The sequence below is a fragment of the Phaenicophaeus curvirostris genome, chromosome 4 (genome assembly GCF_032191515.1).
Source record: "Phaenicophaeus curvirostris isolate KB17595 chromosome 4, BPBGC_Pcur_1.0, whole genome shotgun sequence".
Classification (NCBI taxonomy): Eukaryota; Metazoa; Chordata; class Aves; order Cuculiformes; family Cuculidae; genus Phaenicophaeus; species Phaenicophaeus curvirostris.
The window spans coordinates 22,925,684-22,952,271 of NC_091395.1; the positions used below are offsets into that span (position 1 = coordinate 22,925,684).

The 26,588-nt window shown below is 42.6% G+C and overlaps 3 protein-coding genes across 4 annotated transcripts in view; 2 read left to right on the forward strand and 1 right to left on the reverse strand.

Moving 5' to 3' along the window:
• The first annotated feature begins 3,137 nt into the window (after positions 1-3,137).
• On the forward strand, positions 3,138-8,149 carry PLA2G12A (phospholipase A2 group XIIA). Its single transcript, XM_069855511.1, has 4 exons — positions 3,138-3,370; positions 4,198-4,274; positions 5,414-5,579; positions 6,614-8,149. The coding sequence occupies exons 1-4, from the start codon at positions 3,157-3,159 to the stop codon at positions 6,730-6,732; spliced, it is 576 nt and encodes a 191-aa protein (XP_069711612.1). The 5' UTR covers positions 3,138-3,156; the 3' UTR covers positions 6,733-8,149.
• Positions 8,150-9,896: 1,747 nt separating this feature from the next.
• On the forward strand, positions 9,897-22,877 carry CASP6 (caspase 6). The gene is made up of 8 exons (XM_069855517.1): positions 9,897-9,997; positions 14,287-14,328; positions 15,057-15,099; positions 17,137-17,283; positions 17,709-17,785; positions 18,227-18,402; positions 20,532-20,688; positions 21,317-22,877. Exons 1-8 carry the CDS (start codon positions 9,973-9,975, stop codon positions 21,553-21,555), a joined length of 906 nt encoding a protein of 301 aa, XP_069711618.1. The 5' UTR covers positions 9,897-9,972; the 3' UTR covers positions 21,556-22,877.
• A 388-nt stretch (positions 22,878-23,265) lies between these two features.
• MCUB (mitochondrial calcium uniporter dominant negative subunit beta) overlaps positions 23,266-26,588 on the reverse strand; it is a 54,631-nt gene continuing 51,308 nt past the window's right edge. The window contains exons 6-8 of one of the 2 annotated variants that reach the window (XM_069855515.1): positions 26,031-26,234; positions 24,505-24,621; positions 23,266-23,495 (exon numbers count right to left, since the gene is read on the reverse strand). In XM_069855515.1, coding sequence (XP_069711616.1) covers positions 23,418-23,495; positions 24,505-24,621; positions 26,031-26,234 — 399 coding nt within the window. In that variant the 3' untranslated portion in view covers positions 23,266-23,417. The remainder of the gene's footprint in view (positions 23,496-24,504; positions 24,622-26,030; positions 26,235-26,588) is intronic. The other variant, XM_069855516.1, reaches the window with a different exon arrangement.

Genomic DNA, 26,588 nt, shown 5'->3' on the forward strand with positions numbered 1-26,588 from the left:
ACCCTTGTGGTGAAGAATTTCTTCCTAATGGCTAATCTAAATCTTCCTCCTTCCAATTTAAAGCCATTCCCCATTGTCCTATCACTCACTATGCCCGCTTGTAAAAAATCCCTCCCCAGCTTTCCTGTAGTCCCTTCAGGTACTGGAAGGCCACTACAAGGTCTCCTGTCTTCTCCAGGTTGACCAAGACAGCCTGTCCTCATAGCAGAGGGGCTCCGGCCCTCTGATCATCTCTGTGGCCCTCTTCTGAACCTGTTCCAACAGTTCCATGTCCTTCTTATGTTGAGGATTCCAACTGGACACAATACTCTAGGCAGGATCCTACAAGAGTGGAATAGAGGGGCAGAATCACCTCCCTCAACCTGCTGGCTATGCTTCTTTTGATGCAGCCCAGAACGCAGTTGGCCTTCTGAGTTGCAAGGGCACATGGCCAGCTCAGGGCAAGCTTCTCCTCAATGAGCACCCCAAGTCCTTCTCTGCAGGGCTGCTCTCAACCACATCATCCCCTATCCTGTATTGAAACCACGGATTGCCCTGACCCAGGGGTAGGATCTTGCACTTGGTCTTTTTGAACCTCATGAGATTCACAGTGGCCCACTTCTACAGCTTGTTCACATCCCTCTGGATGACATCCCATCCTTCTGGAGTGACATCTGGATGGCTGGCTAGAAAATCACCCTTTCCCTTTCTTTCTCTGAAATGCTGTTGCTGTCTCTTACACTTTTAGCAACACCAAGTTCACCCACTTTGAACACAGTCATTAAATAAAGGTTTTCCAAGTGAAAAAGTCCTGGGACTTTCATATTATCCAGTACCCCCAGTCGACCAGTACTGGTACCTCTCAGGGCACCAAGCAGTGCAGTCTGGCAGCTGATGCTCTCCCAGTTTGCACCTCGGGAGATTTGGAAAAGGAACGCACATGGAGCAAGGGGCACTGTGACCTGCTGGGGATGGTGGCCCATCTCCTTTGAAGCAGCCCATGTTGTAACGCCTGGCCGGACTTGGCAACGCCTCCTGCAGGTGGGGGTGAACAGCTCTGCCAACCTTCCCCAGCTCACAGTAACCCCGATTGCTCCCTCTCTGTCCCACCCCAGTCCCACCCTGACAGGTAACCGCCAGCAGCAGCCCAGGAACAGCAGCTGCACCTCCAGCAGCTGCCTCGCCACCCGGCTCCTGCCACACTATCACAGAAGCAAATGCCCAAACAGTCTTGGAGCAAGAGTGACCTCAGAAGCCAAGCACACCACTATCATGCACCCTTCCCTTTCTTCCACTACTCCAGCTTTTATTCCCAAGCATGACTCTATAAGCATGAATATCCCTCTGGCCAACTCAGGGCAGCTGCTGCAGCTCAGTCTCCTCCCAGTGTCTTGTCCAACCCCAGCCCACAGTCCAGAGTGGCAGATGGGCAGAGTGGGGAAAAAAGAGAAAGTCCTAGAGCTGTGCCATCACTGCTCAGCAACAGCAAACACTTGTATCCCAAAGCCCCAGAAAAGGGGCCATGTAGCCTGCTATTAAGAAAGTTAAATCCATACCAGTCACAGCCAGCATATATGCTAACCCATATTCTCTCTCTAATGTTAAGGAAAAAGGGTTAGCATTAGTAAGGACAGCAAGAGTCAGAGCCAAACCTTCTGATCACAAAGAGCTACACTTGGGCTCATTCAACGCTGTCAAGATTGTGAGAACAAAACATGGTTAAAAAATAAGAAATTCATCATCACCATAATTATTCTGTTTTATCCTCATAATATTTTATGTCAAGCATTAAAGTGCTTATGCTATGTTGGGTTATGACACTAACATTTCCATGTTTTCACTAAAGCATGTGGTGGAGCTGATAAAAGCAGGGACGTTGTATGTGGATGCTGTATCATCCTTAGGATGGGTAAGGGAAAAAACTGCACATGTTGAGGAAAGTTATCTATAAAAGACACACCAGGATGCCCCAATAAGAAAATACTGACCTGAACTCCAAACAGAGGGGATCCACAACCATTTGGTGGTGAAGGTTTATAACCGTAGCGAGGAAAGGGCTTGGATCCTGAAAAAGGTAATCAAATGCCTCCAACAGATTGTTTTGCACAGAATTTTCATGATGTCAAAATGACCACAGGCATTGGTTGTGCTTCATGCACTGTCACTTATATTTTTAACTTAAATGTATATTCAGGTACATGAATATCAACAATTCTTACTGAATTACAATTAGGGCTACTAAGCACTGTTTTAAAGAAGGAGGGAGAAGACACCTGAGTGAGTGTTAAAATTGGCTTCCCAAGATAAGGAGGAAAAGAGCTCAAGTTACTGAGAGGGACGCGTCTGCTGGGTGTGCAGGTAGGACTAGAGCAAAGCACCGAGGGCAAGGCCATGGAGACTCCTGTGCTGCATGTGCCAGCAACAGCAGCGCCTCATTTCTTCAGCTTAACCTTTGAAATTAACTGGAATGGAACAGCTTTTTGTATTTCTACGACAGTCACGTTACTAAAATTTAAATCAGCGGAGCCTGCCGAAGTCCCGTCTCCCTGAAGGGTTCCCAGTGCAGCCGGGCAGGGAGCTCTGCATCCCCAGGAAGGAAGGTTGCGGAGTTAATCATAGAATCACAGAATAACCAGGTTGGAAGAGACCCACCGGATCATCGAGTCCAACCATTCCTATCAAACACTAAACCATGCCCCTCAGCACCTCGTCCACCCATGTGCAAGATGACCCTTCACCTCATTGTGGTGTCGGGAATAACTTGAGTCCGCAATTTGAGGGAACAGAGAATGCAGCCTTAATGAGATTAAAATTAGCAGACCCCGCCGACCCCCCGTGCCAGCGACAAACCCCGCTCCCCCACACGGCTACAGCGCGGCCTCCTCTAAGGGGCGAGGCGGGGCCGTGGCCAGAACGGAGGGGGCGTGGCCAGTCAGAGACAGTGTGCCCAATGGTGGAAGGGGCGCGGTCATGCCGAGGGGGCGTGGCCATGCGATGAAGGGGCGTGGCCATACGGAGAGGGGGCGCGGTCAGATGCCCGTGAGGAGGCGGGGTGTCCTGCGAGGGGCGTGGCCAGGCGCGGAGGGGGCGTTACTGGGGGGCGTGGTCTCGCGGTGAGGGGCGGGGCTTGGGGCGAGTCTCCCGCGCGCGCCCGCGGCGGCGGCGGCGGCGCTCGGGATGGTCCCCGCGGCGCTGGTGCTGCTGCTGCTGCTGGGCTGCGCCCGGCTGGGGCCGCGCCCGGCGCGATGCCCGGAGGCTCCGCGCACCCCCGACTGGCGGATGACGCTCAAGACCATCCGCAACGGGGTGCACAAGATCGACGTGTACCTCAACGCCGCCCTCGACTTCCTGGGCGGCGAGGACGGGCTCTGCCGGTACAAGTGCAGCGACGGTGAGGCCGGCCGGCGCGGCGGGGGCGACCCTTGCCCGGGACGGCGAGCGCAGCCGCCCGGGGAGCCTCGCGGCGTTCCCCGCGGGGTGCCGGGCCCCGGGATAAGGGGGCTCGCCCGGCGCAGCCAACCCGGGGGGGGGGGTCGCGTCGCTCCTCCCGGTGCCCCGGCTGATGCGCTCGGGCGGCTGCGACCGAGCTGCAGCGCAAAACGCGCTTCCCAAAGGCGTTTTCGCCTCCCCGTTCCCTTAAATTGCGGCCTCGGGTTGTTCCCGACACCGAAACGAGGTGAAGGGTCATCCTGCGCTTTAGTCCCTCAACCTTCCTTCCTTGGGATGCAGAGCTCCCTGCCCGGCTGCACTGGCAGGACTTCGGCAGACTCCGCTGATTTAAATTTTAGTAACGTGACTGTCGTAGAAATACAAAAAGCTGTTCCATTCCAGTTAATTTCAAAGGTTAAGCTGAAGAAATGAGGTACTGCTGTCGCTGGCACATGAAGCACAGGAGTCTCCATGGCCTTGCCCTCGGTGCTTTGCTCTAGTCCTACCTGCACACCCAGCAGACGCGTCCCTCTCAGTAACTTGAGTTCTTCTTAACTTAGAAAGCCAATGTTAACACTCAGATGTCTTCTCCCTCCTTCTTTAAAACAGTGCTTAGTAGCCCTAATTGTAATTGAGTAAGAATTGTTGATATTCATGTACCTGAATATACATTTAAGTTAAAAATATAAGTGACAGTGAGTGAAGCACAACCAATGCCTGTGGTCATTTTGACATCATGAAAATTCTGTGCAAAACAATCTGTTGGAGGCATTTGATTACCTTTTTCAGGATCCAAGCCCTTTCCTCGCTATGGATATAAACCTTCACCACCAAATGGTTGTGGATCCCCTCTGTTTGGAGTTCAGGTCAGTATTTTCTTATTGGGGCATCCTGGTGCGTCTTTTATAGATAACTTCCCTCGACGTGGGCATTTTGTTCCCTTACCCATCCTAAGGATGACACAGCATCCACATACAACGTCCCTGCTTTTACCAGCTCCACCACATGCTGTGGTGAAAACATGGAAATGTTAGTGTCATAATCCAACGTAGCATAAACACTTTCATACTTGACATAAAATATTATGAGGATAAAACAGAATAATTATGATGATGATGAATTTCTTAATTTTTTAACCGTGTTTTGTTCTCACAATCTTGACAGCGTTGAATGAGCCCAAGTGTAGCTCTTTGTGATCAGAAGGTTTGGCTCTGACTCTTGCTGTCCTTACTAATGCTAACCCTTTTTCCTTAACACTAGCGAGAGAATATGGGTTAGCATATATGCTGGCTGTGACTGGTATGGATTTAACTTTCTTAATAGCAGGCTACATGGCCCCTTTTCTGGGGCTTTGGGATACAAGTGTTTTCTGTTGCTGAGCAGTGATGGCACAGCTCTAGGACTTTCTCTTTTTTCCCCATTCTGTCCATCTGCCACCCCGGACTGTAGGCTGGGGTTGGACAAGACACTGGGAGGAGACTGAGCTGCAGCAGCTGCCCTGAGTTGGCCAGAGGGATATTCATGCTTATAGAGTCATGCTTGGGAATAAAAACTGGAGTAGTGGAAGAAAGGGAAGGGTGCGTGACAGTGGTGTGCTTGGCTTCTGAGGTCACTGTTGCTCAGAGACTGGTTGGGCGTTTGCTTGCGGGGGATGTGGTGAATGATTGCTTTTGCTCTGCTTATTTTGGGGCATTTTCCCTTTTTCTTCAATCTATTAAACTGCTTCAACCCACAAGTTTTCTTCCTGTTGCTTTTTATATTCTCTCTTGCATTCTGTGGAGGGGAGTGCAGGGTGAACAAGCAGTTCTGTGCGTGCTTGGCTGCTGGCCTGGAATCAAACCACCACAGCTTTTACTTCAGGTCAATTGGAAAAGACAGAGGGATGTGAATGACAGCTGGATTGATTTCTTTAGTTTTTAATTTCTAACTGTCATACTGTATTCATCAACTATATCTTTCTTAACTGGAATACCAATGGAATGTTTGGTGGTGATTTGCTTCACAGTTTGACGTCGGTATCCCTTTGATGACAAAGTGCTGCAATCGCCACGACAGATGCTATGATACTTGTGGCAATGAAAAAAATGATTGTGATGAGGAGTTTCAGTCCTGCCTCTCCAAGATTTGCAGAGATGTACAGAAAACACTTGGAATCTCAGAGAGTGTTCAAGGTAAGTGTGAAAAGGCCTTTCTTTTTTTCAACTTAAACCGAGCTTATTTGGCAAACAGTCTTTGGGTGGTGCAGTAAGACTACATTTTCATAAGCTTATGCTTTCCTTAAAGATGCCTTGTTCTGTCCCTCTGTGGTGCAGGCAAGACACTTGTACAGGAGAGCAATGACATGGCATAGAAAATGATCAGTGTTAAAACTAACATTGAGGGTAAGAATTAAGGCTTCTCATTTGAAAGTCTGAGTATGGGATACAGCTTGATCAAAATGCATGTATAATTCTTGCATTTAATGTAGCATAGCTGAATATTTACTGTTCTGCTGAGTGAGTTCTAAATGTCTACTATGTGTGACTGGTTGTAAACTGTAGGAAAATACTGTATTGTTTCCTTTTATGAAGTAGGATATTAGAACAATACATTGTTATAGAGGAAGTAGTTAATGCTATCTCTTAGTGAATGGATTTTAGGTTTTTCAGTAACAGGACATACGCTCCTTCTGGTTGCTGGTCTGCATCTAATCAGTACAAGGTATAACCACACGTTTTAACTTAGAACATGTCACTTTTACAGTACATAGTCCCACTGAGAGCAGACAGTTTTTAGAATAAGCCTATGTTTGAGCCTCTCAAATTCATTTAACTGCAGTGAAGTCCTTACATTAGTGTTTAGTGTTGGCACTGGTGAATGTTTGCTCAATTCTGTTGAGTTGCCGTTAAAGTTGCCAGCCACTGCATAAATCGGGATGCAAAAAGTAAGGCCTCTTTCATCTTTCCAAGACTAACTGATGTTTCTGACACTGAAAACATTCTTCATGGAATGAATTTTCTTGTTCCTTTTGGTAGGCACATGAAAAGTTTTTATTCACAACTTAAATGATTCTGCACTGGCTCTGCCTTAAATTTGATAGTTTATTTGCTATGCCCAGAGAAGATTACTTCTTTGTTAAAAGTATTTTCAGTCTGCCAGAGTAATTTTTGTTAGTTTCATATGCCATTCAAAGTGTACTTTTAACTGAACTCCCCTTTGCTTGCAGCTTGTGAATCAACAGTGCAGCTGTTGTTTGATGCAGTTATACATTTAGGATGTAAACCATACCTGGATAGCCAGAGAGCTGCATGTATGTGTCAATATGAAGATAAGACAGATCTCTGAAAGAAGATACTGAGATCTCATGGTGTAGAATAAAGTCAAAGACTCAGCTGGAACGAAGCAAGTGTTTGGATTCAAAGCTTTACACTTTTCAGACTATGATATGTTAAACATTGACATGAATATACTGGTTTGAAAGTAACTATGGTATTCTTCCTAATGTAAAAAAGAAACAAGTCTTCCTTCTCTTCCCCTTTACACCAAAGGCTTGGAAACTGAGATCAGTTTCCTTTGGTGTATGTCCTCTCAGGGTATACTATTGTAAAACACTAATGCCACTTTAAAGTTTTGAAGGAAACTCCATAATGGAGAAATTGGAGGCACAGAAGAGTTGTATTGAATTCTCAGATGATTTTCAATATAGGTCAAATTTCAGGTTTACTAGCAGTTGATGGACTGGATAGATCCAACAGGAAAGAGTATTCTGCATGTGTTAAAATGGCATCTCAAATAACCTGTCCTTGAAAGTTTTTGGTGCAATTACCTTCATTCTCTCTGATGTATGCTGTCCTGTGGGTATGGCTTTTTTTTTTTATTAAAAAAACCAAAAAAACAAACCCTTAGCAAGGGTATAGAGCTGCACTACATATTTATACCCAATTCTGTATCAGCCGTACCTGCAACACTTTTCAGATCAAATATGTTGATCGATTCAAGGTTTGACCACTAAAATGAACAGTTTGCAACCTAAGGATGTACTTTGGATTTGACAAAATGGTGGAATGTACTTGCTATATTATTTTAAAAATCGATCTAATGTTTATTTTTCAAATAAAACATTTTGTGTTGTGTATTATATGCATAGAAAGGATGTATTGTTCAAATAAGTTGATTTATATTTGTCTTGTGGCACAACTTGGTTACTGTATTCGTCTTGGCTTTCATTTAGTCCATTCTGATGAAAATAAAAGGAAGTTCCACAGATGGGGTTAGTATGCCTAATGAACCTTTTTATTTAAAATACCCTCTATGAGGCTGACAGATATTTGAGCGTGTACTTCTGTTATCTCTTCATTCTCCAACTTCTCTAGTTGATATCACCTGATGTCTGAATTATTTGAGGTTTGTTCTCCATACTGATCTTTCATTGCTTATTTCCGATTATCAGATTTTAATTAACTTTTGCATCGGTTCCTCTGTCAAAGATCTTGATTTGCATTCCTGGTGCCCTGGTTCTGCCTTGGAATCCACAGGAGGAGAAGACTAAAATTTAAATGTTGGTTCTGTGAACAGGGAGTGGAAACCTAAAATTTACCAGACTTGTGGACTAACTATAATGTGATTTCTCCTTTGGAAGTACTTTTATGTGTTTTTTTCTTTACCACTTATTTGTGGTATTTTTGTTTTGTTTTTCACTAGAGCTTACTGTACATTACACTGTATTCAAGTGCCTCAGAGAATAAAGTTCCTTCTAAAGTTCTTTGGCCACGCTTTGTACTTAATTTTCATATTTGTGGAATTGCAGTAGCACTGCAGGACAAGTATTACTGCAGAGTTTTACAGAACTGTGTTTGAAGAATTGATGGCTCCTCTAAATTTGGTAAAATTTATTTTCTGTCATAGAATTGAAACAACTCCTAATTACTCTGAATTCCATGATTAGAACCCTGGAAGTCTTTTAGCACCAAAGCAGGAAATGGTAGTGGCGTTGCTTGTTTAAAATAAAACACGTGCCCCATTCAACTAGATGACTGTTGAGTTGTATACAAAGTTCAACTAGATTCTTATATGAGCACAGAAAATTTTCACTGTTAGAAAGAGCTGTGTTTACCTGTAATTATACGATGAAAGCCCTCCAGAGTTTCCTTCAAACCATTTATAACAGTACAAAAAGCTTTAATGCCACTAGGTAGCACAAGTGACACGCTGATAGTTCTGCTTGCAAACAAGAGGAAGCATTTGATTTCTTCTAAGGAGTCTTTACTTTGCGTAAGCTTTTCCTGTGGCAGAAATCCTTGATTCCAGATACCTGCAAACTATATAAATTACATGTTGAAAGCCACAGCCCCAAAATGAAGGCTAGCTATCACCTCCAAGAATAATTGTACCATTTAACAACTTAGATATTTTTTATACATGTAAAAATATATACTACTCAATATAGCAGCTTTTGGCATTTGACTCATTACTGCATGCTTTAAGACTCTTTAGGTATTCCAGTGAAATTGGTTCTTACAGGTTAAACTTCTAATACTCCCTCAGGCTATTTTGCTCTTCAGGGTGACTGGAAGAACAACAGTGTGTCCACAATCAAACACCTTTGTTTGAACTGCAGTTCTGACACATAAATACCCACTTATGGTGGAGCTACTGCAACAGCATGAAAGTATTTCAAAACATGTACATGCTTGTATAACAAAAACTTTCATAGATTAAAATAAGCTGGAAATACACACTAGTCAAACACTACCTTAGGCTTCAGAGATGTGAACAAGTTACTGGTGACTCATTTGAACACAGCGGCTGTGTAAGTATGCTCTTAGCCTCCAGCAAAACAAAGAGAGAAAGATGTTTGATTGTCTCACTAGGATCTAAGCTAACTGTTGGACCATAGCTCTCTACAACTACCTGAAAGGAGGTTGTGGAGAGGAGGGTGCTGGCCTCTTCTCCCAAGTGACAGGGGACAGGACAAGGGGAAATGGCCTCAAACTCCACCAAGGGAGGTTCAGGCTTTGCATCAAGAAAAAAAATTCACAGAAAGGGTCATTGGGCACTGGCAGAGGCTGCCCAGGGAGGTGGTTTGAGTGACCTTCCCTGGAGGTGTTTAAAGGACGGGTGGACGAGGTGCCGAGGGGTATGGTTTAATGACTGATAGGAATGGTTGGACTCGATGACCCTGTGGGTCCTTTCCAATCTTGTGATTCTGCATGATTCTGTGATTGGAAAGGTGGTAGATTCCCCATCCCTGAAAATATTCAAGGTCAGGCTGGACAAGGCTCTGAGCAACCTGACCTAATTGAAGATCTCCCTGCTCACTGCAGGGTGGGTAGATGTCCTTCATAGTCCCTTCCAACCCAAACCATTCTGTGGTTCTATGATAGCAGCACTTGTTAAGGTAGCCTGGCACACTCTTCAATATCTTGGTGCCCTTCCTCATCTGGAAACGACACCCTTCCTTGCCCATAGCAGCGCTTCTCCCCGGGAGAGGCGTGGGGAGAGGCGGGGATGCTTGGATGGAGCCGAGGAGGCGGGACAAGGCCGGGGAGGACGAGGCTTGGAGCTGGGCAGCCTCTGCCCTTCGTCATGTCGGGCTCGGAGAGGCGGGCAGGTAGCCGGGGGAGCGGGGGGAGAGGGTGGGTGGTGGCTGGTGCGGGGTGGGATGGGTTTTTTTTTCGGCTACCGCGGTGAGGATCGCCCCTTCCGAGAAGGAAAAGGAGAGGGGGAAGGAGGAGGAGGGAGGCGGAAGCGGATTCGAGAAGCGCGAAATGGGGGAAGGAGCGTGTGTGGCGCGTCCGGGCGGCTGCAGGAGGGGAAGGGGGACTGGGAAACGGGGGGGTGTCGGCAACACAGGATGAAAAGAGCTGGAGTCGTTGAAATGGAGCGGGAAACGCCGAGGATAGCGCGGTTGGGGTGCCCAGGAGGGGCAGTGGTGGGTAACAGGACAGGGGAAGAGAGGAGCAGCAAAACTGTGCGGGTTTGGCGCCTGAATCACAGAATCACTAGGTTGGGAAGGACCCACTGGATCATCGAGTCCAACTATTCCTGTCAATCACTAAACCATGCCCCTCAGCACCTCATCCACCTGTCCTTTAAACTCCAGGGATGGGGACTCAGCCACCTCCCTGGGCAGCCTGTTCCAGTGCCCAATGACCCCAGCTTCTCTCAGGTTCCTCGTAAGACTCGTTCTCCAGCCCCTTCACTAGATTTGTCACTCCTCTCTGGACTCGCTCCAGAGCCTCAACATCCTTCTTGTGGTGAGGGGCCCAGAACTGAACACAGGATTTAAGGAGCGGTCTCACCAGTGCCGAGTACAGAGGGAGGATAACCTCCCTGGACCTGCTGGTCACGCCGTTTCTGATACAAGCCAAGATGCCCTTGTCCTTCTTGGCCACCTGGGCACACTGCTGGCTCATGTTCAGTCACTGTCAACCAACACCCCCAGGTCTCTCTCCTCCAGGCAGCTTTCTAGCCAGACTTCTCCTAGTCTGTAGCACTGCACTGAAGGTGCTGTGAGGCTCACGTATGGGACATGTGTCTGTATCTGTGTCCATGTGTCTGTATCTGTGTCCATGTCTGTGTGTCTGTGTCTATCTCTGCATATCTGTGTGCGTGTCTCTTTTTCTGTGTCTCTGTATCTGTCTTGTGTGTCTGTTTCTGTGTCTGCCTGTGTATCTGTATCTGTGTCTGTCTGTGTTAGGCTCACTTATGTGGGGAAGGGGGTGAGTGTGTGTGTGCATGTTTGTCTGTGTTTCATAGAATCACAGAATCATAGAATAGTTTGGGTTGGAAGGGACCTTAAAGCCTGTCCCGTTCCAGCCCCCATGCTATGGGCAGGGACACCTCCCACTAGATCAAGCTGCCCAAGGTCCCATCCAACCTGGCCTTGAACACCTCCTGGGATTGGGCAGCCACAGCTTTCCTGGGCAACCTGTTCCCACATCTCACCACTCTCATAGTGAATAATTTCCTCCTTATGTCGTGTCTAAATCTGCCCCTCTCCAGTTTTTATCCACTGCCTCTAGTCCTATCCCTACAAGCCTTTGTAAACAGTCTCTCCACAGCTTTCTCGTAGCCCCTTCAGGTACTGGAAGGTCGCTATAAGGTCTCCTCAGAGCCTTCTCTTCTCCAGACTGAACAAGCCCAACTCTCTCAGCCTGTCCTCATATGGGAGATGATCATGCCCTCTGATATTCTTTGTAGCCCTACTCTGGACACGTACCAACAGCTTCATATCCTTCATACTGAGGATTCCAGAACTGGATGCAATACTCCAGATGAGGTCTCACAAGAGAGGATTAGAGGGGCAGAATCACTTCCCTCGACCTGCTGGCCGCACTTCTTTTGATGCTGCCCAGGATACGGTTGGCCTTCCGGGCTGCGAGCACACGTGCCAGCTCATATCGAGCTTCTCATCACTCAGCACCACCAAGTCCTTCCCTGCAGAGCTGCTCTCAATCACATCATCTTATATTGAAATCGGGGATTGCCCTGACCCAGGTGTAGGACCTTGCACTTGGCCTTGTTGAACCTCATGAGGTTCTCACAGCCCCACATCTCCAGCCTGTCCAGATCCCTCTAGATGACATCCTGTCCTTCTGGTGTGGCAACTGCACCACTCGGCTTGGTGTTATCTGCAAACTTGCTGAGGGTGCACTGAATCTCACTGTCTGTATCATTGATTCTTTACAACTACTTGAAAGGAGGTTGTGGAGAGGAGATTGCTGGCCTCTTCTCCTAAGTGACAGGGGACAGGACAAGAGGAAATGGCCTCAAGCTCTGCAAGGGGAGGTTCAGGCTGGACATTAGGAAAAAAATTTTCACAGAAACTGTCATTGGGCACTGGAACAGGCTGCCCAGGGAGGTGGTTGAGTCACCTTCCCTGGAGGTGTTTAAGGCACGGGTGGACGAGGTGCTAAGGGGCATGGTTTAGTGTTTGATAGGAATGGTTGGACTCGATGATCTGGTGGGTCTCTTCCAACCTGGTTATTCTATGATTCTGTGATTCTGTGATTCTATGATGAAGATATTAAACAGCAGTGGTCCCCGTACAGACCAGTTTGTTTGGTTCCCAAAGATGCTGCTAGGCTCATGTATGCGGGACAGGGATGCGTAGCTGTCTATCTGTCTGTGTTTGGTTCCCGAAGATGCTGTTTGGCTTATGTATGCAGCGAACGGGTGTATGTTTGTCTTTGTGTCTATCTCTCTTACGCTCACTTATGTGGGGAAGAATGTGTGTGTGCATGTTTGTCTGTCTGTGTTTGGTTCCTGAAGATGCTGTTCAGCTCATGTATGCTGGCAAGGGTGCATGTGTGTGTCATTCAGCTACTGGTATTTCATAAACACCAAGTGCTTTGGTCCGAATGACAGACCTACTGAGGTTAAAAAGTATGCAGGGAAACATGCAATCAGGTCCCAGTGTAATCCAGTGCATACCTGATCTTTGATTCCTTCGAAACAGAAGTGATTGTGCTGCTATACTAGGCACTGGTGAAGCCACACCTTGAACAATGTGTTCACTTTTGGGCCCCTCAGTACAGGAAAGACATTAGGTTGATGGAGCATGTCCAGAGAAGGGCAATGAAGCTGTAAAGGGTCTGGAGCACAAGTGTTACAAGGAGTAGCTGAGAGAATTGTGGCTGCTTAGTGTGGAGGCTGAGGGGAGACCTTATCGCGCTCCACAGCTACCTGAAAGGAGTCTGTAATAAGGCAGGTGTTGGTCTCTTCTCCCAAGTAAGAAGTGGTAGTACAAGAGAAAATGGTCTCAAGCTGAGCTAGGGGAGGTTTAAATTGGATATTAGAAAGAAGTTCTTTACTGAAAGAGTGGTCAAGCATTGGAACGGGCTGCCCAGGGAAGTGGTGGAGTCACCATCCCTGGAGGTGTTAAAAAATCATGTAGATGTGGCACTTTGTGACATGCTTTAGTAGGCATAGTGATGTTGGGCTGACCACTGGACTTCATGATCTTAGAAGCTTTTTCCAACCTTAATGATTGTATGATTATATGATCTTCATGAGATTTAAGACAAGTAGGTAGTCCCATTGAGAGCAATTGGTTTTTAGAGCAAGCCTGTGTAGGACAACCTGAAAGCTTCTTATAAATCATCATAATTTAAGTAGTATTTACTTGAATGAAGCTGCAACTTGGCAGTGCCAATGAAAAGCTAAAAACTGCTGACTAAACAGGATTAAAAGAACAGGAAAAACATCTTTCCCTAGTTTCCTTTGGCCTAGGAATTCTGGTCTTCCTGTGTCTATGTGACACCATTTTCCTCACAGAAGTTTGATGAATTTAACATTTTTATGGTCTATTGTTTTTTGGGAGGTGGATTACTCCCTTAAGTTGAGGCAAAAGCATCAGCCAGCTCTTAGGTACACAAGCGAAAATGCAGTGTAAATTGAATGCACTCTTAAAGATCTTTGGTTTCATTTTATCAAGAGCGCCACAGGCACAGGTGTTGCTGCTGTGTGCTATGCACACTCATTTTTCAGCAGTTTTGTCATTAGTCTGACATATATGTTGTGTTTCAAGCAAACTGAAATAGCTTTTTTTTTCTGCTTTCAAGTGAATAGTGATAATTTTAAGACCCAACACCTGAAACCATGATCAATATTTGACAGTGGGAAGTTTACATGTAAATAATAATATTACTGTGAGCCACCCCATCCTGTGCTCTGTGGTGTTGAACACAAAAGCTTCTAAAGCAAATCTGAGATTTCTGCAATTTTATTGTAGTGTCTTTATGAACTTGCCGCCTCTATCAATGCATAGCTGTGTTAGGTCATTTTGCAAAAGGCTTTAATCAGATGTGAAAAACAGAAGTGAAAAGGTAGTATCGTATATACAAAAAAGTTTGTAAAATACATGTATGTGTGACCCATCTTTTCTTCTAATGGCAGGCCATGTCCAGTTGGATAGCAGACCTACATTAACCACCACAGGTACAGTATAGTACATAGTTTTCGTCATGTGGTAGCTAGTCTCCACTGGTCAGAGCTGTGATTGTATAGCCCATTGAGATGTTTAAGCAAAAGGAGCAAATATTTTTGCCTTACCACCTGGACATTCTGCATGCTCCCAAGACATGCATGTTCTCTCTTGTTCCCACAGTGTTACCTTTATATGCGTTCTGTTACTGGTGATATTTATGTCTACATAGCTAATTAAAAGAAAAGGTATAAATCTTGCATCTTATCAGTTGTCATTACCTGTACATACTGTTACACTACCTGCTATGACTGATATGCTGCATCCAGCCTTAAAGAGAATGCTCAGATTTGCATTAGCAGCATTACTGAAATAAAAGAAAGACCAATGTATTTTTAGATTGTGTAAAATCGTAACTATAGAGTTAAGAGACTCTGTTTAAATAAGTACAGCCAGCTAGTTAGTTTTATAAAATCATATGTCTATATAGATACAGATATACAGACAGATATAAAATATGCATGTCTTGGCCACCTAAAATTCAGACTGTTAGATTCAAAAATTTAAGAAGAGCCTCCAAAAGCTGTGGGAGCAGACAAATACTAATGAAGCTGTTTGACTGCATGCCTACTACCTGATGTGAGAATGAGCTTTTGATTCACCTTATCAGGTAAACTTTAAGGCTGGATGCACAAGTTCAGATTGTTTCTTTTTAATGAATTATTTTTGATCTCTCTAACAGATGGAAATCAGAACATCACAGAAGTGGATGCACTTGATATAAGGTAAAGTTCTGATGGCAATGACAGAACGGCCCAGAGGTCAGTGCAGGGTTTTCTGATTTTTTTGCTAAGAATATGACTGGATTATTCAACTTAACTCCTCCCACTTAAAGAACACGTTTCTAGTTTTAGCTACACCAGATGTAGAACCACCCTTCTTATCATGAAGGCATGTAGAAGGGACTCTTAGGAGTGGACTCCTTTCATGATAAGCAGTATGCTGGCTGTGGCAAAAATACCATCACAATCAAGGAACAATTGGGCAGACTAAGTGACAGAGCACTGCACAAGAATATATTCTTCTAGAAGGAGGGTAAAAGTGCCACAGGACACTAATTCCATTAATTCTTCCTACTCAACATTACAACATCATCTAGCCATGAAAAAGGTAAACTACCTGTCTGATAACTCCCTTTGCATCACCCACTCAGTGAATACAGCTGAGCAGAGCCAAGACTAATTAGGGAACCATCTTTTAATGGTCATTCATGGAATCCAGGGACCTAACTGTCCAAAATCCTTCCTAGCCGTACGTCTAGGCAATTCCTAAGGTGTATAAATTGCCAAAATCCAAACAAACTCTGATACTGGTACTGGTAAATAATTACAGAATTAAAGTTTATCATCTTTGTAGTTTATCATATTAAGTACTCAAATTGGTGAGAGTGTGATAAAGCACCCCACTTAACTTTTCTAACTGGTTATCAAGCCGGCACTGTAGAAACCCCAAGACTTAGAACAGTCATTCAGAACTCCTATTTGAATTCTTATGTAGACATTACAAAAAGATGTTTTGTTAAGGGACTGCTCATAATAAAGTAGAGAAGCAGAAGTAGTTTATGGATAACTTCAGTCATTTTGTTGTGAAACATAAGTATTTTGCTGATGAAACTGCGATCTTTAAGTAACATCTGCAGGCAAATATTCTAATTGCACCCAAACTGAATATTCCATAGCAGGAAAAAAAACAGTTACCTGCCAAAAATGACAGCTCTGACGACAGCCATTTTAGGGCAGCATTTGACGTGGGCTGTCATTCTGTACATCTATAGCCCTGGCTTTGTCTGTTGCCAGGGCTATTGCCAAAAGTACTTCAGTTTCTATTTTCTGCACCAATACCTTGGTCTGCAAAAGCAGTAAGATTGCCTGCTTTGTCTCTTGAAATACAGCCATGCCAATGCTTGGAAACAAACTCTTGGATCCAATTGTGCAGTCCGTAGTGTGCTATCACAGACGTCTATGTTGTGCTTTGCTCATAAAACAACAAAATTCTTGAATGCTACTCCAAACACACAGGTGCTCCATACATTTGTTGCCATGACGAAGTTTTCGGCTTAAAAGCTGGATTGGTCATTCATTCTGTCCTTCAGCACAATGCTGTCCTTCAGCTTTAAGATTTTGTTTGCTGGTTGCTGAAAAACTTAGATGAACAGTTGTATACTCATAGCTTTCATTTTGCTAGGGTAAATAATACAGATTTGTTCTCCTTTTGCAAGATACAGTATCTATACAACCTCATCACCAGTTTGGGTGATAATGATGCAGCACTTGGTTTAGTTAGAAGAATTTGCAGCAAATCTTTGACAGCTGCAATTCCAAATAAGTATATATGCACTATCCAGTGGTGTTAAAATAGCATTTAGCTAAACATATAACATAGAGAATTGGAGCCAAGTCTAAAGTACACTGTTATATGCCTTACTGTGTTACTAATGAGAAAGCCTCCTGACAAGAGAAAATGCAAATACATTGTAGAGAAAGTGCTCAGCCTACCTGATAGAACCTAGTACACCCCTAACATGTTTTTACTGGATTGCTTAACATGCCTGAGCTTTTCAAAAAGACCTAGTAGCTTTTCAAAAAGACCTAGTAATTCAGGCTTTTCCTAAAATATTGCACATTTTGAAGTCTTGTCTCCTGAAATTGGATCCTCAAAGTCTCTAGTCGATTAAAATAATCTCAGCTAGCAGGAATACGGGAAGAGAATTCAGTTAGCCTTTAACTCTTTTATCAAGAAGGTTTTTCCATCTCTGGCGACAGACAAACACTTGATCCTGCAGTGCAATACAAAATGAACCATCAAAGAAGAGGAGTTGCATTAATTTTCAATCACGAGCACTTCTTTTGGCATTTGAGGCTGCCAGACAGACGTGGGACTTTAGCAGACAGAAACAATCTGATGCGCAGGTAAGAAACTTGGTTTCTCTATTCCAGGTTAAAAAGCTAAACTTCAGAAATCATGGTCAAATAATCCTTTTCCGAAATCTTACACTTAAGTATAGAACAGAAGAATTTTCAGACATCAGCGTCTGTGCCGTCTATGGCAAAGAAAGCCATAATAAGAAAGCTTCTAGGCACAGTCCTTGTAGTCACAGAAACTGCTGGCACAAGTCCAGACCTCTCTCTTAGAACAAATTCTTTGAAGTAACTTCAAGCATTACACCTGCACTTGACACCAGTTCAAGTTAAAAATCAAGTTCAGTAGGGTTTTTTTCATAAGTAATGCATAAACATGAATATTCATCCTCTCACAGGGAAAGCAACTGAGTTGGTAGCAACTGACACATAATTTGAGCAAGACTTTTACTGATATTGATGTGTTTTAACAACAGTTTGACAGATCTTGGATTCGAAGTCAGACATTTTGATGATCTGAAAGCAGAGGATGTGCTGCAGATAATTTATGAAGGTAGGAGACTATATATTGGTTATGTCTATTTGTAGCAGAATTCCCAGATATCTTTTCTTCCATTCACTCTGTTCGTCTAAGTTAAAATAGTTTTTATGTGCAAGGGAGTTGTTTAACATTAGTAGGACTTAAGGGTTAGACTTCAGATTATTTTATTGCGCTGTAAGTGAAGCTTCTGTGGAGTAAACTACTGAAGTCACTAAGAGTTGAAAGAAAGTACTTGCAGCTGGGAGAATAACATTCTTTTTATTTGTAGTGGCCTTTATCTTCAGCCACGTTGAATCACTGAACCTTCAAATCTCTGCCACATTATCCTATCTGAAAAAAGGGTTCATTTGAAAAAGGACTGATTGCAGATTAAATTATACGATCCAAATGTACAATGTTTTTTAAACCTGAAGATCACTGTTTAGTTATCTGAACACCACTTGCCTATTTCAGCCTCTAAGGATGACCACAGCAATGCTGACTGCTTTGTATGTGTGTTCCTGAGTCATGGTGAGAATGACCATGTTTATGCATATGATGCCCAAATCAAAATTGAGACACTCACAGACATGTTCAGAGGAGACAAGTGTCAGAGCCTGGTAGGAAAACCGAAGATATTTATCATTCAGGTAAGATGTCCATTTCTGAATTCAGTGGAGTTAACACTGACCCATGTTGTCTTGTAATATGGAAGTCAGTTTTCCTGATACAGTCTTGCCACAAGGGAAAGTTTTTGCATTGTTAGGAAAAAAAGGTATGGAAAAATGTTCCTTAAAGGCATTTAAGACAAGGATTCTTTTATTTTTAAAAAACCTTTATATAAACATTATGATTCTAGCTGTATTTAATAAGAAGTAAATTTATGAAGAGCAACCCAAATTAAGTCCACATCAGATTGACTCTCAGTCTATATTTGATGGAAGACAGTATGATTTTTTTGAGAAAGCTGTGTACAGCCTCAGCTCAGTTCCTACTGTTCACACCTCACAGCACTAGGCTAGGCTGGTTATCAAGAAGTTCATAAAATCTCCTTACCCTCACTGTTTCCTTCCAGGCAAGTCCCTTTACTTGATCCATACAGAATTTGGTTTTTGTTTCTTTGCGGGTTTTTTTTGCTTGGTTGGTGGTGGTGATGTTTTTTTCTGGTTTTTTTTTCTTTTTTTTTTTTGTTTTGTTTCTTTTCTGTCCATGGGCAATACCTAGGATCTCTGTAGAATTTAAAGAATCAATTTAAGGTTTTATTGTCTCAGAAATATTGCTTGTGCTAAGTGGTCCAATAAAGCCCATATGTAACCTCCTCTGTCACTCCTTGGTTCACAGGGTAATACAAGTTGGAAGAGACCTCCGGAGGTCTCTAGTCCAGCCTCCTGTTCAAAGCTAAGTCAGTTATGGGGTCAAATCAGGTTACGTGGGGCTTTATCCAGGTTACGATTAACAAACTCAAATGAGAACCTGGCCTTCAACAGATTGTAATTCTAATAGCTTATTAATTCTAAGAAGTACCTTTTTTTCAAATGAAAGCTTCCATAGGCACAAGGCTGCTGCAAGAATCAGCACATTGTTAACTTATCTTTCATTAGGACTCATTCAGTTTTGATTTTTTTTAAACCAGATGCCAAATATGGAAAAATATATACATATTTCAATTTTAAGTACTTGGAAACACGTATACTTATTGAAAAGGAAATTAACTTAGTTCAGTTAATCAACTGAGTTCTTTTACAGCACAATTGGTGTAGTATTTACCTTTGGAAATCAGAGGAAATAGCAAGGATGGAACTTCGTCACTGTAAATGAAACCTTTGTCATATTTCTGTCTTTAGTGATATTTCTTAAGTAATGCTCCTTACCTGCATTGTATCTTTTAAGTGTGTTCTTACTTTCTTATCCTCCATGTGTAGCTTTTCTGTAGCACTGACAATACTGGGCTACTTACTGGCTTCTCACAAAAAATACCTTCCTCAACTAACATGTTTGAAAGTGAACTAAGAACAGAAGCATAACAGCATATAATGAGGGCTGCATTTCAGAGCTGCTTTGCCAGCAGGTTCGAGGGAGGCGATTCTTCCTCTCTAGGCAGCACTGGTGAGACTGCATCTGAAGTACTGTGTCTAGTTCTGGGTTCCCTAGTACAAGAAAGGTACAGCTTTACTGGAGTGAGTCCTGCAAATGGCCACAAAGATAATTAGGGGACTGAAGCATCTCTCATGTGAGGAGAGGCTGAGAGAGCTGGGAATCTAATCAATGTTATAAACACCTGGTAGGAGGGAATAATGAAGATGGAGGCACACTCTTTTCAGTGGTGCCCAGTGACAGGACAACAGGCAACTGGCACAAATTAAAACACACCAATTCCATCTCAACACAGGAAAACATTTTTTTTACTGTGAGAGTGGTCAAACACTGAAAGAGGTCACCCAGACACGTTGTGGACCCTCCATCTATGAAGATACTCAAAAGCTGACTGGACATAGTCCTAGACAACATGCTCTAGCTAATTCTGCTTGAGCCAGTGGAGTTGGAGTAGTGATCCCAAGAGGTGCCTTCCAATCTCAACAATTCTGTGATCATCTCAGAGCTTTCACTGGACTTCATCTATCGATTAAGATATTGATGATAAGTAATGGGTCTTTATGAATCCACATTCATGGTAATGTGGAACACCAAACTGAAGTCCCCTCTGGTTAGTGTCACAGTATCATATTAACATAGGTGAGCTTGGCAGAGGTGAAAGCATAACAATACTTCCCACCAACAGGCATGTCGAGGTGATAAGCATGATGATCCAGTTGTTTTCCGGGATGCAACAGATGGTAGTGATGAATCTGTTGTCAATGAGACTGAAGTGGATGCAGCTGGTGTCTATACCCTGCCTGCTGGTGCAGACTTTATCATGTGCTACTCTGTGGCACAAGGTAAGTTCTAATATGTTAGGTGATGATGTCTGATATTTCACTGTAACAAGCTTAACACTTCTTCCTTTTGAAGTCAAAACAATGACTACAAATCCAGATCAGCTGTCTTGCATGTCTGGTAAGTGACATCTTGCCTGGGAAAGAGCATCACATGCTAAGGAAAAAGTGAAAATATACCTTCAAGGTTGCAGTTAATTTGTGAAGCAGAAACATTCTCATCATAGTCTTGCTGCTGAGCTGTCTGCTGACAGAAAGCATTCCCCTTTTTTCCTAGATTGTAGGATTGTGGTAGCTTATAAATTTCCTTGCGCTACATAGCTGTCCTCTCCAGTCCTCTTGAGTATCTTGTCTTCTTTCCCATCTGCTCTCTTGTAAAGTGCAGATACAGTCCTGTAAGCTGTCAGTCCCTGATACACGAGCTTCTCTTGTGCTATAAGTGCTCTAAGTGATCTCAAAGCCATTTCTCAAATACAGTCTCCAATGAAGTTACATAATTGGCAAAGTAAGATGTACACTCATTAGTAGTCTCTTATACATGTGGCTAGCAAGCAGTAACTCTCATGAATATATTTCAAGTGGCACCACTACTTATATTTAAATAATATGGTATGTTCCTTTTCTACAATAGGTTACTTCTCTCATCGTGAAACTGTAAATGGCTCCTGGTACATTCAAGATTTGTGTGAGGCACTCGGGAAGCATGGCTCTACCTTGGAGTTCACTGAACTTCTTACTATCGTTAACAGGAAAGTATCTCATCGCAAAGTGGAAATGTGCAGAGACGTTAATGCTATAGGAAAAAAACAGATTCCTTGTTTTGCCTCAATGTTAACTAAAAAATTGTATTTTCATCCAAAATCTAAGTAGGTTGTTACTTAGCAATGACAACCATTAACTAATATTCACTGCAGAAGTGAAAAACTTACCATCTGAGTTCAGGAGATTAATATCCTACAAGACTGTTTGCAAAAACACTGGGATCAGTTATTACAGTTTGTATATATAATAGTTTCTAAAAATCCTTAAGCAATTTTAAAGCAAGTATCGTAGGATTGTTCCTCTCAGGGAATTTGAGAAGTTGCTGGTGCAAAACTATTAAGTGGTGCTCAGATTTTATTGAAATCAGTACTCTAGATTACTTTTATTCTTAGAAGTTTTTTTTGCTTGATTTCCGTGTAACTATGACACACTTTACTATTTCCAAAACATTTCAAATGTTGCATTAGATTAGGTTTTTTTCCCTTCAAGAGCACAGTTTACAAGGAGCATGTTTGTAAGGGCATCTGTTCATACCAATGCACAGCAGTATCCAACTTCCAAGTTTTATGAATTTATTGAGCTTTTTAGACATTTTTATTTTCTCTCAACACTAAAAGGGAACTTAAATTCCTTAAGTACGCTCATAGAATTAATATAGATAAAGGGCTTTTTGCTTGAAAATCATTTACGTTTTGGGCACAATTTAAGCTCGCTGGTGCTTTGTATCCTCAGGAGAAAAGCTGGCAGATTAGATGACGTACAGCTTGCTTAGCATGATTTGGTTAAGCTTGTCTTGTAACACATCTCTAAAGCTAAACCATATCGTTTCAGGGTTCTAGGGTCACTTAGATCCGCTGGACATCTTAGGCAGCTCTGCAAAATACAACATATGCACATCTTCACACCTCAGGTCTTGGTGTTAGATCAGCCCCTTGGCCCCAGCAGAGATGAGCCATACATTGTCATTGTGTATGTAGGAGCGATAGTGCATTTGTCACCTGTGTTTCACCATAGGATTGTTTCTACTGCAGCATTAGTAATTGCAGTGAATATTTCTTTTATTACTTTTTACATTATTGGTACACATGCTTAACTCGGGGGGATAATGGAGAAGTCAAGCTGAGAAAGGTGTCTTAATCTACTTTCCTTAGTACAAAATAACTGGTTTACTGGCTCTGCTTTAGTTAAACCTTTCCATATACTACATTCTAAGTCACAGGTGTTAATTCATAGAATCATAGAATAGTTTGGGTTGGAAGGGACCTTAAAGATCATCTAGTTCCAAGCCCCCTGCAATGGGCAGGGTCACCTCCCACTAGATCAGGCTGCCCAGATTTTACTATGTTAAATTTTACTACGTCTGCTTTTTAAGCTCTGTATAAATCATGTATGCTTGAATGTTTTGATAATTTTTTTCAATAAAATGCAACAGTGAAATATAAATGATTTTATAGTAAACGAGTTTGATATATCTTACTTTTCTAGAAATATTTATTAAAAAAGCTTACCCGTGATGCACATCTAACCTCCACTTAATGATGTTACACCAACAGAGTCAAGGAAATAATAATTTCAGGGAAAAAACCTCCTTATAACTCAATGCAGAAGTTAATTATTCTATGAGCTACTGCTGTGCTATAAATGGTAAATGGTACTAAAAAGAGAGCCCTTGTTGTATAAACCATCCCTGTCATTTTACCAGCAGGCAGAATGCCTCCATTTCACTAACGAGACCTACAGATATCTTGAAGATTTTTGCTTCAGCAGCTTCTTTATAGGGTTAAAATAAAGCCAAACAAACAAACAAAACAAAACAAACAAACAGCAAACCCTTAAGTGACCAGATAATTTTTATAGATATTTATTGCAACTTTCAAAACCATAGTGGTCAAAAATACCCAATTTCTGTAGAGTAACTAAGTGTTTGTATCAGCTTTGAAAGGGGAATTCTAATATATACAAAACCAAAGTTAGTCCTTGTCACTGATTTCTTGGATTGGAAGCCTCAGGTGCAGAGGTTGGCGCAGACGTCTCAGCAATTCTTCTGCCTGCCAGTGCAAGAAAGAGTGAGAGTTCATTCTTTTGCAACCCTCTGTTTTCCTGTCCTTTTCATAGATCCAGTATCTTTCCCTTCTGAGAAGGCACTGGTCTTCTAGACAAGAAACTGAACTAATTGAACAGGAGACGCTGAACATTTACAGACCTGCTCAAGTCATTCAGCCAGGGAGAAGCATGAGCCCTGCCCATCCACCCACTCACCCACACCCAAAGTATTATTTTCCTCAAGTCATGATTACAAAAATCATACTTGCAGGCTACTGAGAAAGCACTACTCTACTCTACTCTACTCCACTCCACTCCACTCCACTCTACCCTACTCGCTACTCTAGCCTCATGTCAAATGCGGCTCATGAAACAATACCCTGAAACCACCAGTCCTGAACTAAAACTGGGTAGTTTCTTTTACAAGACATTGAACACGGTGCTGATGTGATGGGACGGGGGAGTAAGAAGTGAGAGATCTGCTATGCTTTTTCGTGAAGGCTATGAAGTTTCTGCTGGAGCACACACCACCTTTTCCATCCAGTTACCCATATTCTGTAAATTTAAGCCTTTTACCAAAGGAATAGGATTAAGATGTCAAATGCTGAACTGTGCAAGACAGTATCCTTCCAAGGAAGGGAGGAGATTGTGTTACCACAATAGTGCAGCAAACATAAATGTCTCCAAAAGCAATGCGGCTAATCTATGAACATGGCCAAAAAAAGCCAGGTATTAGAGTACACGAAAAATGTCCAGATATGCAGGGCTGATAAACTGCCTTATTTGTTTTAAAATAATTCATTAAAGTCTCTCTTTCTGATGACTTACTGAAGTAGTTTATATGTCAGTGGCAAACACTGTATGGTTATTTGAACAGCTTAAATTGGCCGATAAACAATACACTGTTTTGAATATAAGTAGCAAAACCTTGAGGTCAATTTCCTATTAGCTGAGTTTACTGAAAAAGTCTTAACCCAGAGGCTGCCTTGACATTTAAGGACTGTATTTAAATACCTCAGCCAGGTCTTCTTTGAGCTTGTTATATCGTTCCACGTTAAAATGCTGTTTTTTGGATTTCCGATAGAAGTAGTGGAGGAACTGCCTGTCTTTAGCGTCAGGGTAAATGTAGTCCTGGTGATGAAAGCAGGGCACATATTTGGGGTTAGAGGTCAGGAGATCATCTGTACAAATTAACTTTCAATAGAAATTCAGCCTGTTTCAGGAAGATTTATCTAATTCATCATATACATATGTTCTGTTAAGAGGCTCTATATGAAGTTATGCCCTCATAGGTCATAAGGGCCTTATATATATGTCAGGAATAATTTCTATTGCACTTAGAGGAATTTTCAACTATAATAAAGACAGCGTGATCTTCACAACTGGAGCCACTGGAGTCAAGGGACAGTTTCCAAGAAGTCAAAGGAAGTTCAGCTAATATTTCTGGAAGACTTATTTCCAAGTCTTAAGCAATGGCACCAGCAGCTGTTCAAAAAAAGCCAAGTAGTAATCTCTCTATAAAATCATACGCAAAAAGTAGGAATGCCTTAGCCCCTCTTAAAAATCAGTAAGAAGGAGTAAATCTCACATTCAGAGCCACCTGTTCATAAAAAAAGATAGGCCTCCTCTTTTCACTAAAGAAACTTGATGTCTCAAGAAGTCTACAGATCCATTGGGATTATGGAAGGAAGTATTGGCTACTCTTCCATATATCTCCATAACAGTGTTTTGCATCACAGGAAGTTCAACATCAGGATGTCCACAATGGGAGTAAAATACAGAGCTAAAACAGGAAAAAAAAAATTCTACAAACACTTACAGGATTTTCAGGGGATTTTCAGGACAAGTCTGTCTTGTGCAGCTCAGTTAAGGTCTTTTTTTTTTTTGTTACTCAGCAAACCTTTTTCTTCTAAACAAAGCCTGTTTCCTGCCCCATTTTAGCTGTCCTAGATTTATTTCTATTCATTCAAAGTCAAGAAAAAGCAGTCAGATTATGAAGAACAAAGCAATAATTTTTTTTCAGGCACTAAATTAGGTTTATTTCAATTATGCAATGGCCAGATTTCCGAAGAGTTTTGTACCCTGCACTCTTTATACCTAAACTCCAGAAAATAAAATCTACTGTTCAGGGATTTGCTTCCTGGCTTGCTCTAAGGCAGCATTCACAAACTGGCACTGCACTACTAGCTGCTCTTCCTTTACAGCAATGAGCGAGGTGCTGTTTACTATTTGAAGTAATCTTCAAAAGTTGCATATAAAAGGAGAGACTTCTTTCATTGCTTTTCATTCCCTAGGTTATGAAATCTTACAGATAGTAGTTACACACACCAGCTGGTCTGAAGTTCATGTGTAACAGTACCTGGCTTGATGTGGCATAATGTAATGTTCATATTCAGCCCCATTAGGGGGCAAACAAGTCCCTGTCTGATGCAAAGGCTACTGACTGAATTATATTTTTATCAGAACCCAAATATTGTGATTTTTCAGAGTCAGTTATCCTCTCTTACAATACTGCAGGCATTGACAAAACAAGGACTTACCTGTTTAGTAAGAACAAAGTAGGCATAAAAAGCCATGGCACTCCCGTAAGTGATGAAGTATGTGACTGGCTCCATGATGTCCCAGGAGTAGACCCACCAAGTAAGCCACGCCAGTGCTCCACCTTGCGTTGACATCAGAGCTAAGCCAACCCATAGAAGCCTGGATGTCTTCGCATCTGCACTGTCCATGATTCTGGCTTTCATCTAAAGAAAAGAAATAGAGAAACCAGTACAAGCAACAATGAGTACAACTAATAAGCATCTACTCAACCATGTTTTCTCCTGCTGGCCGAGATCCTTTTTCACGGTCTTTTGCGAACTCCTTTTACCAACTTACTCTGCAGAGATAGAAAAGGACTGAAATCTAAGGGCAAACAGATCTGCCTGTTGTGCCCCAAGAAATCATCTCCCTTTCCCACTAGGTATTTAATGTCTACTGGATTTCCATTTACCATTCAAGGCAGCTCTGGTTAGTGTTGAGGGGGATCCCCACAAAGCAGGTCTGAATCGAAGGAAAAGTTTGTACATTTTGTCAAGTCTCTTCCTGGCTTCCTCCCC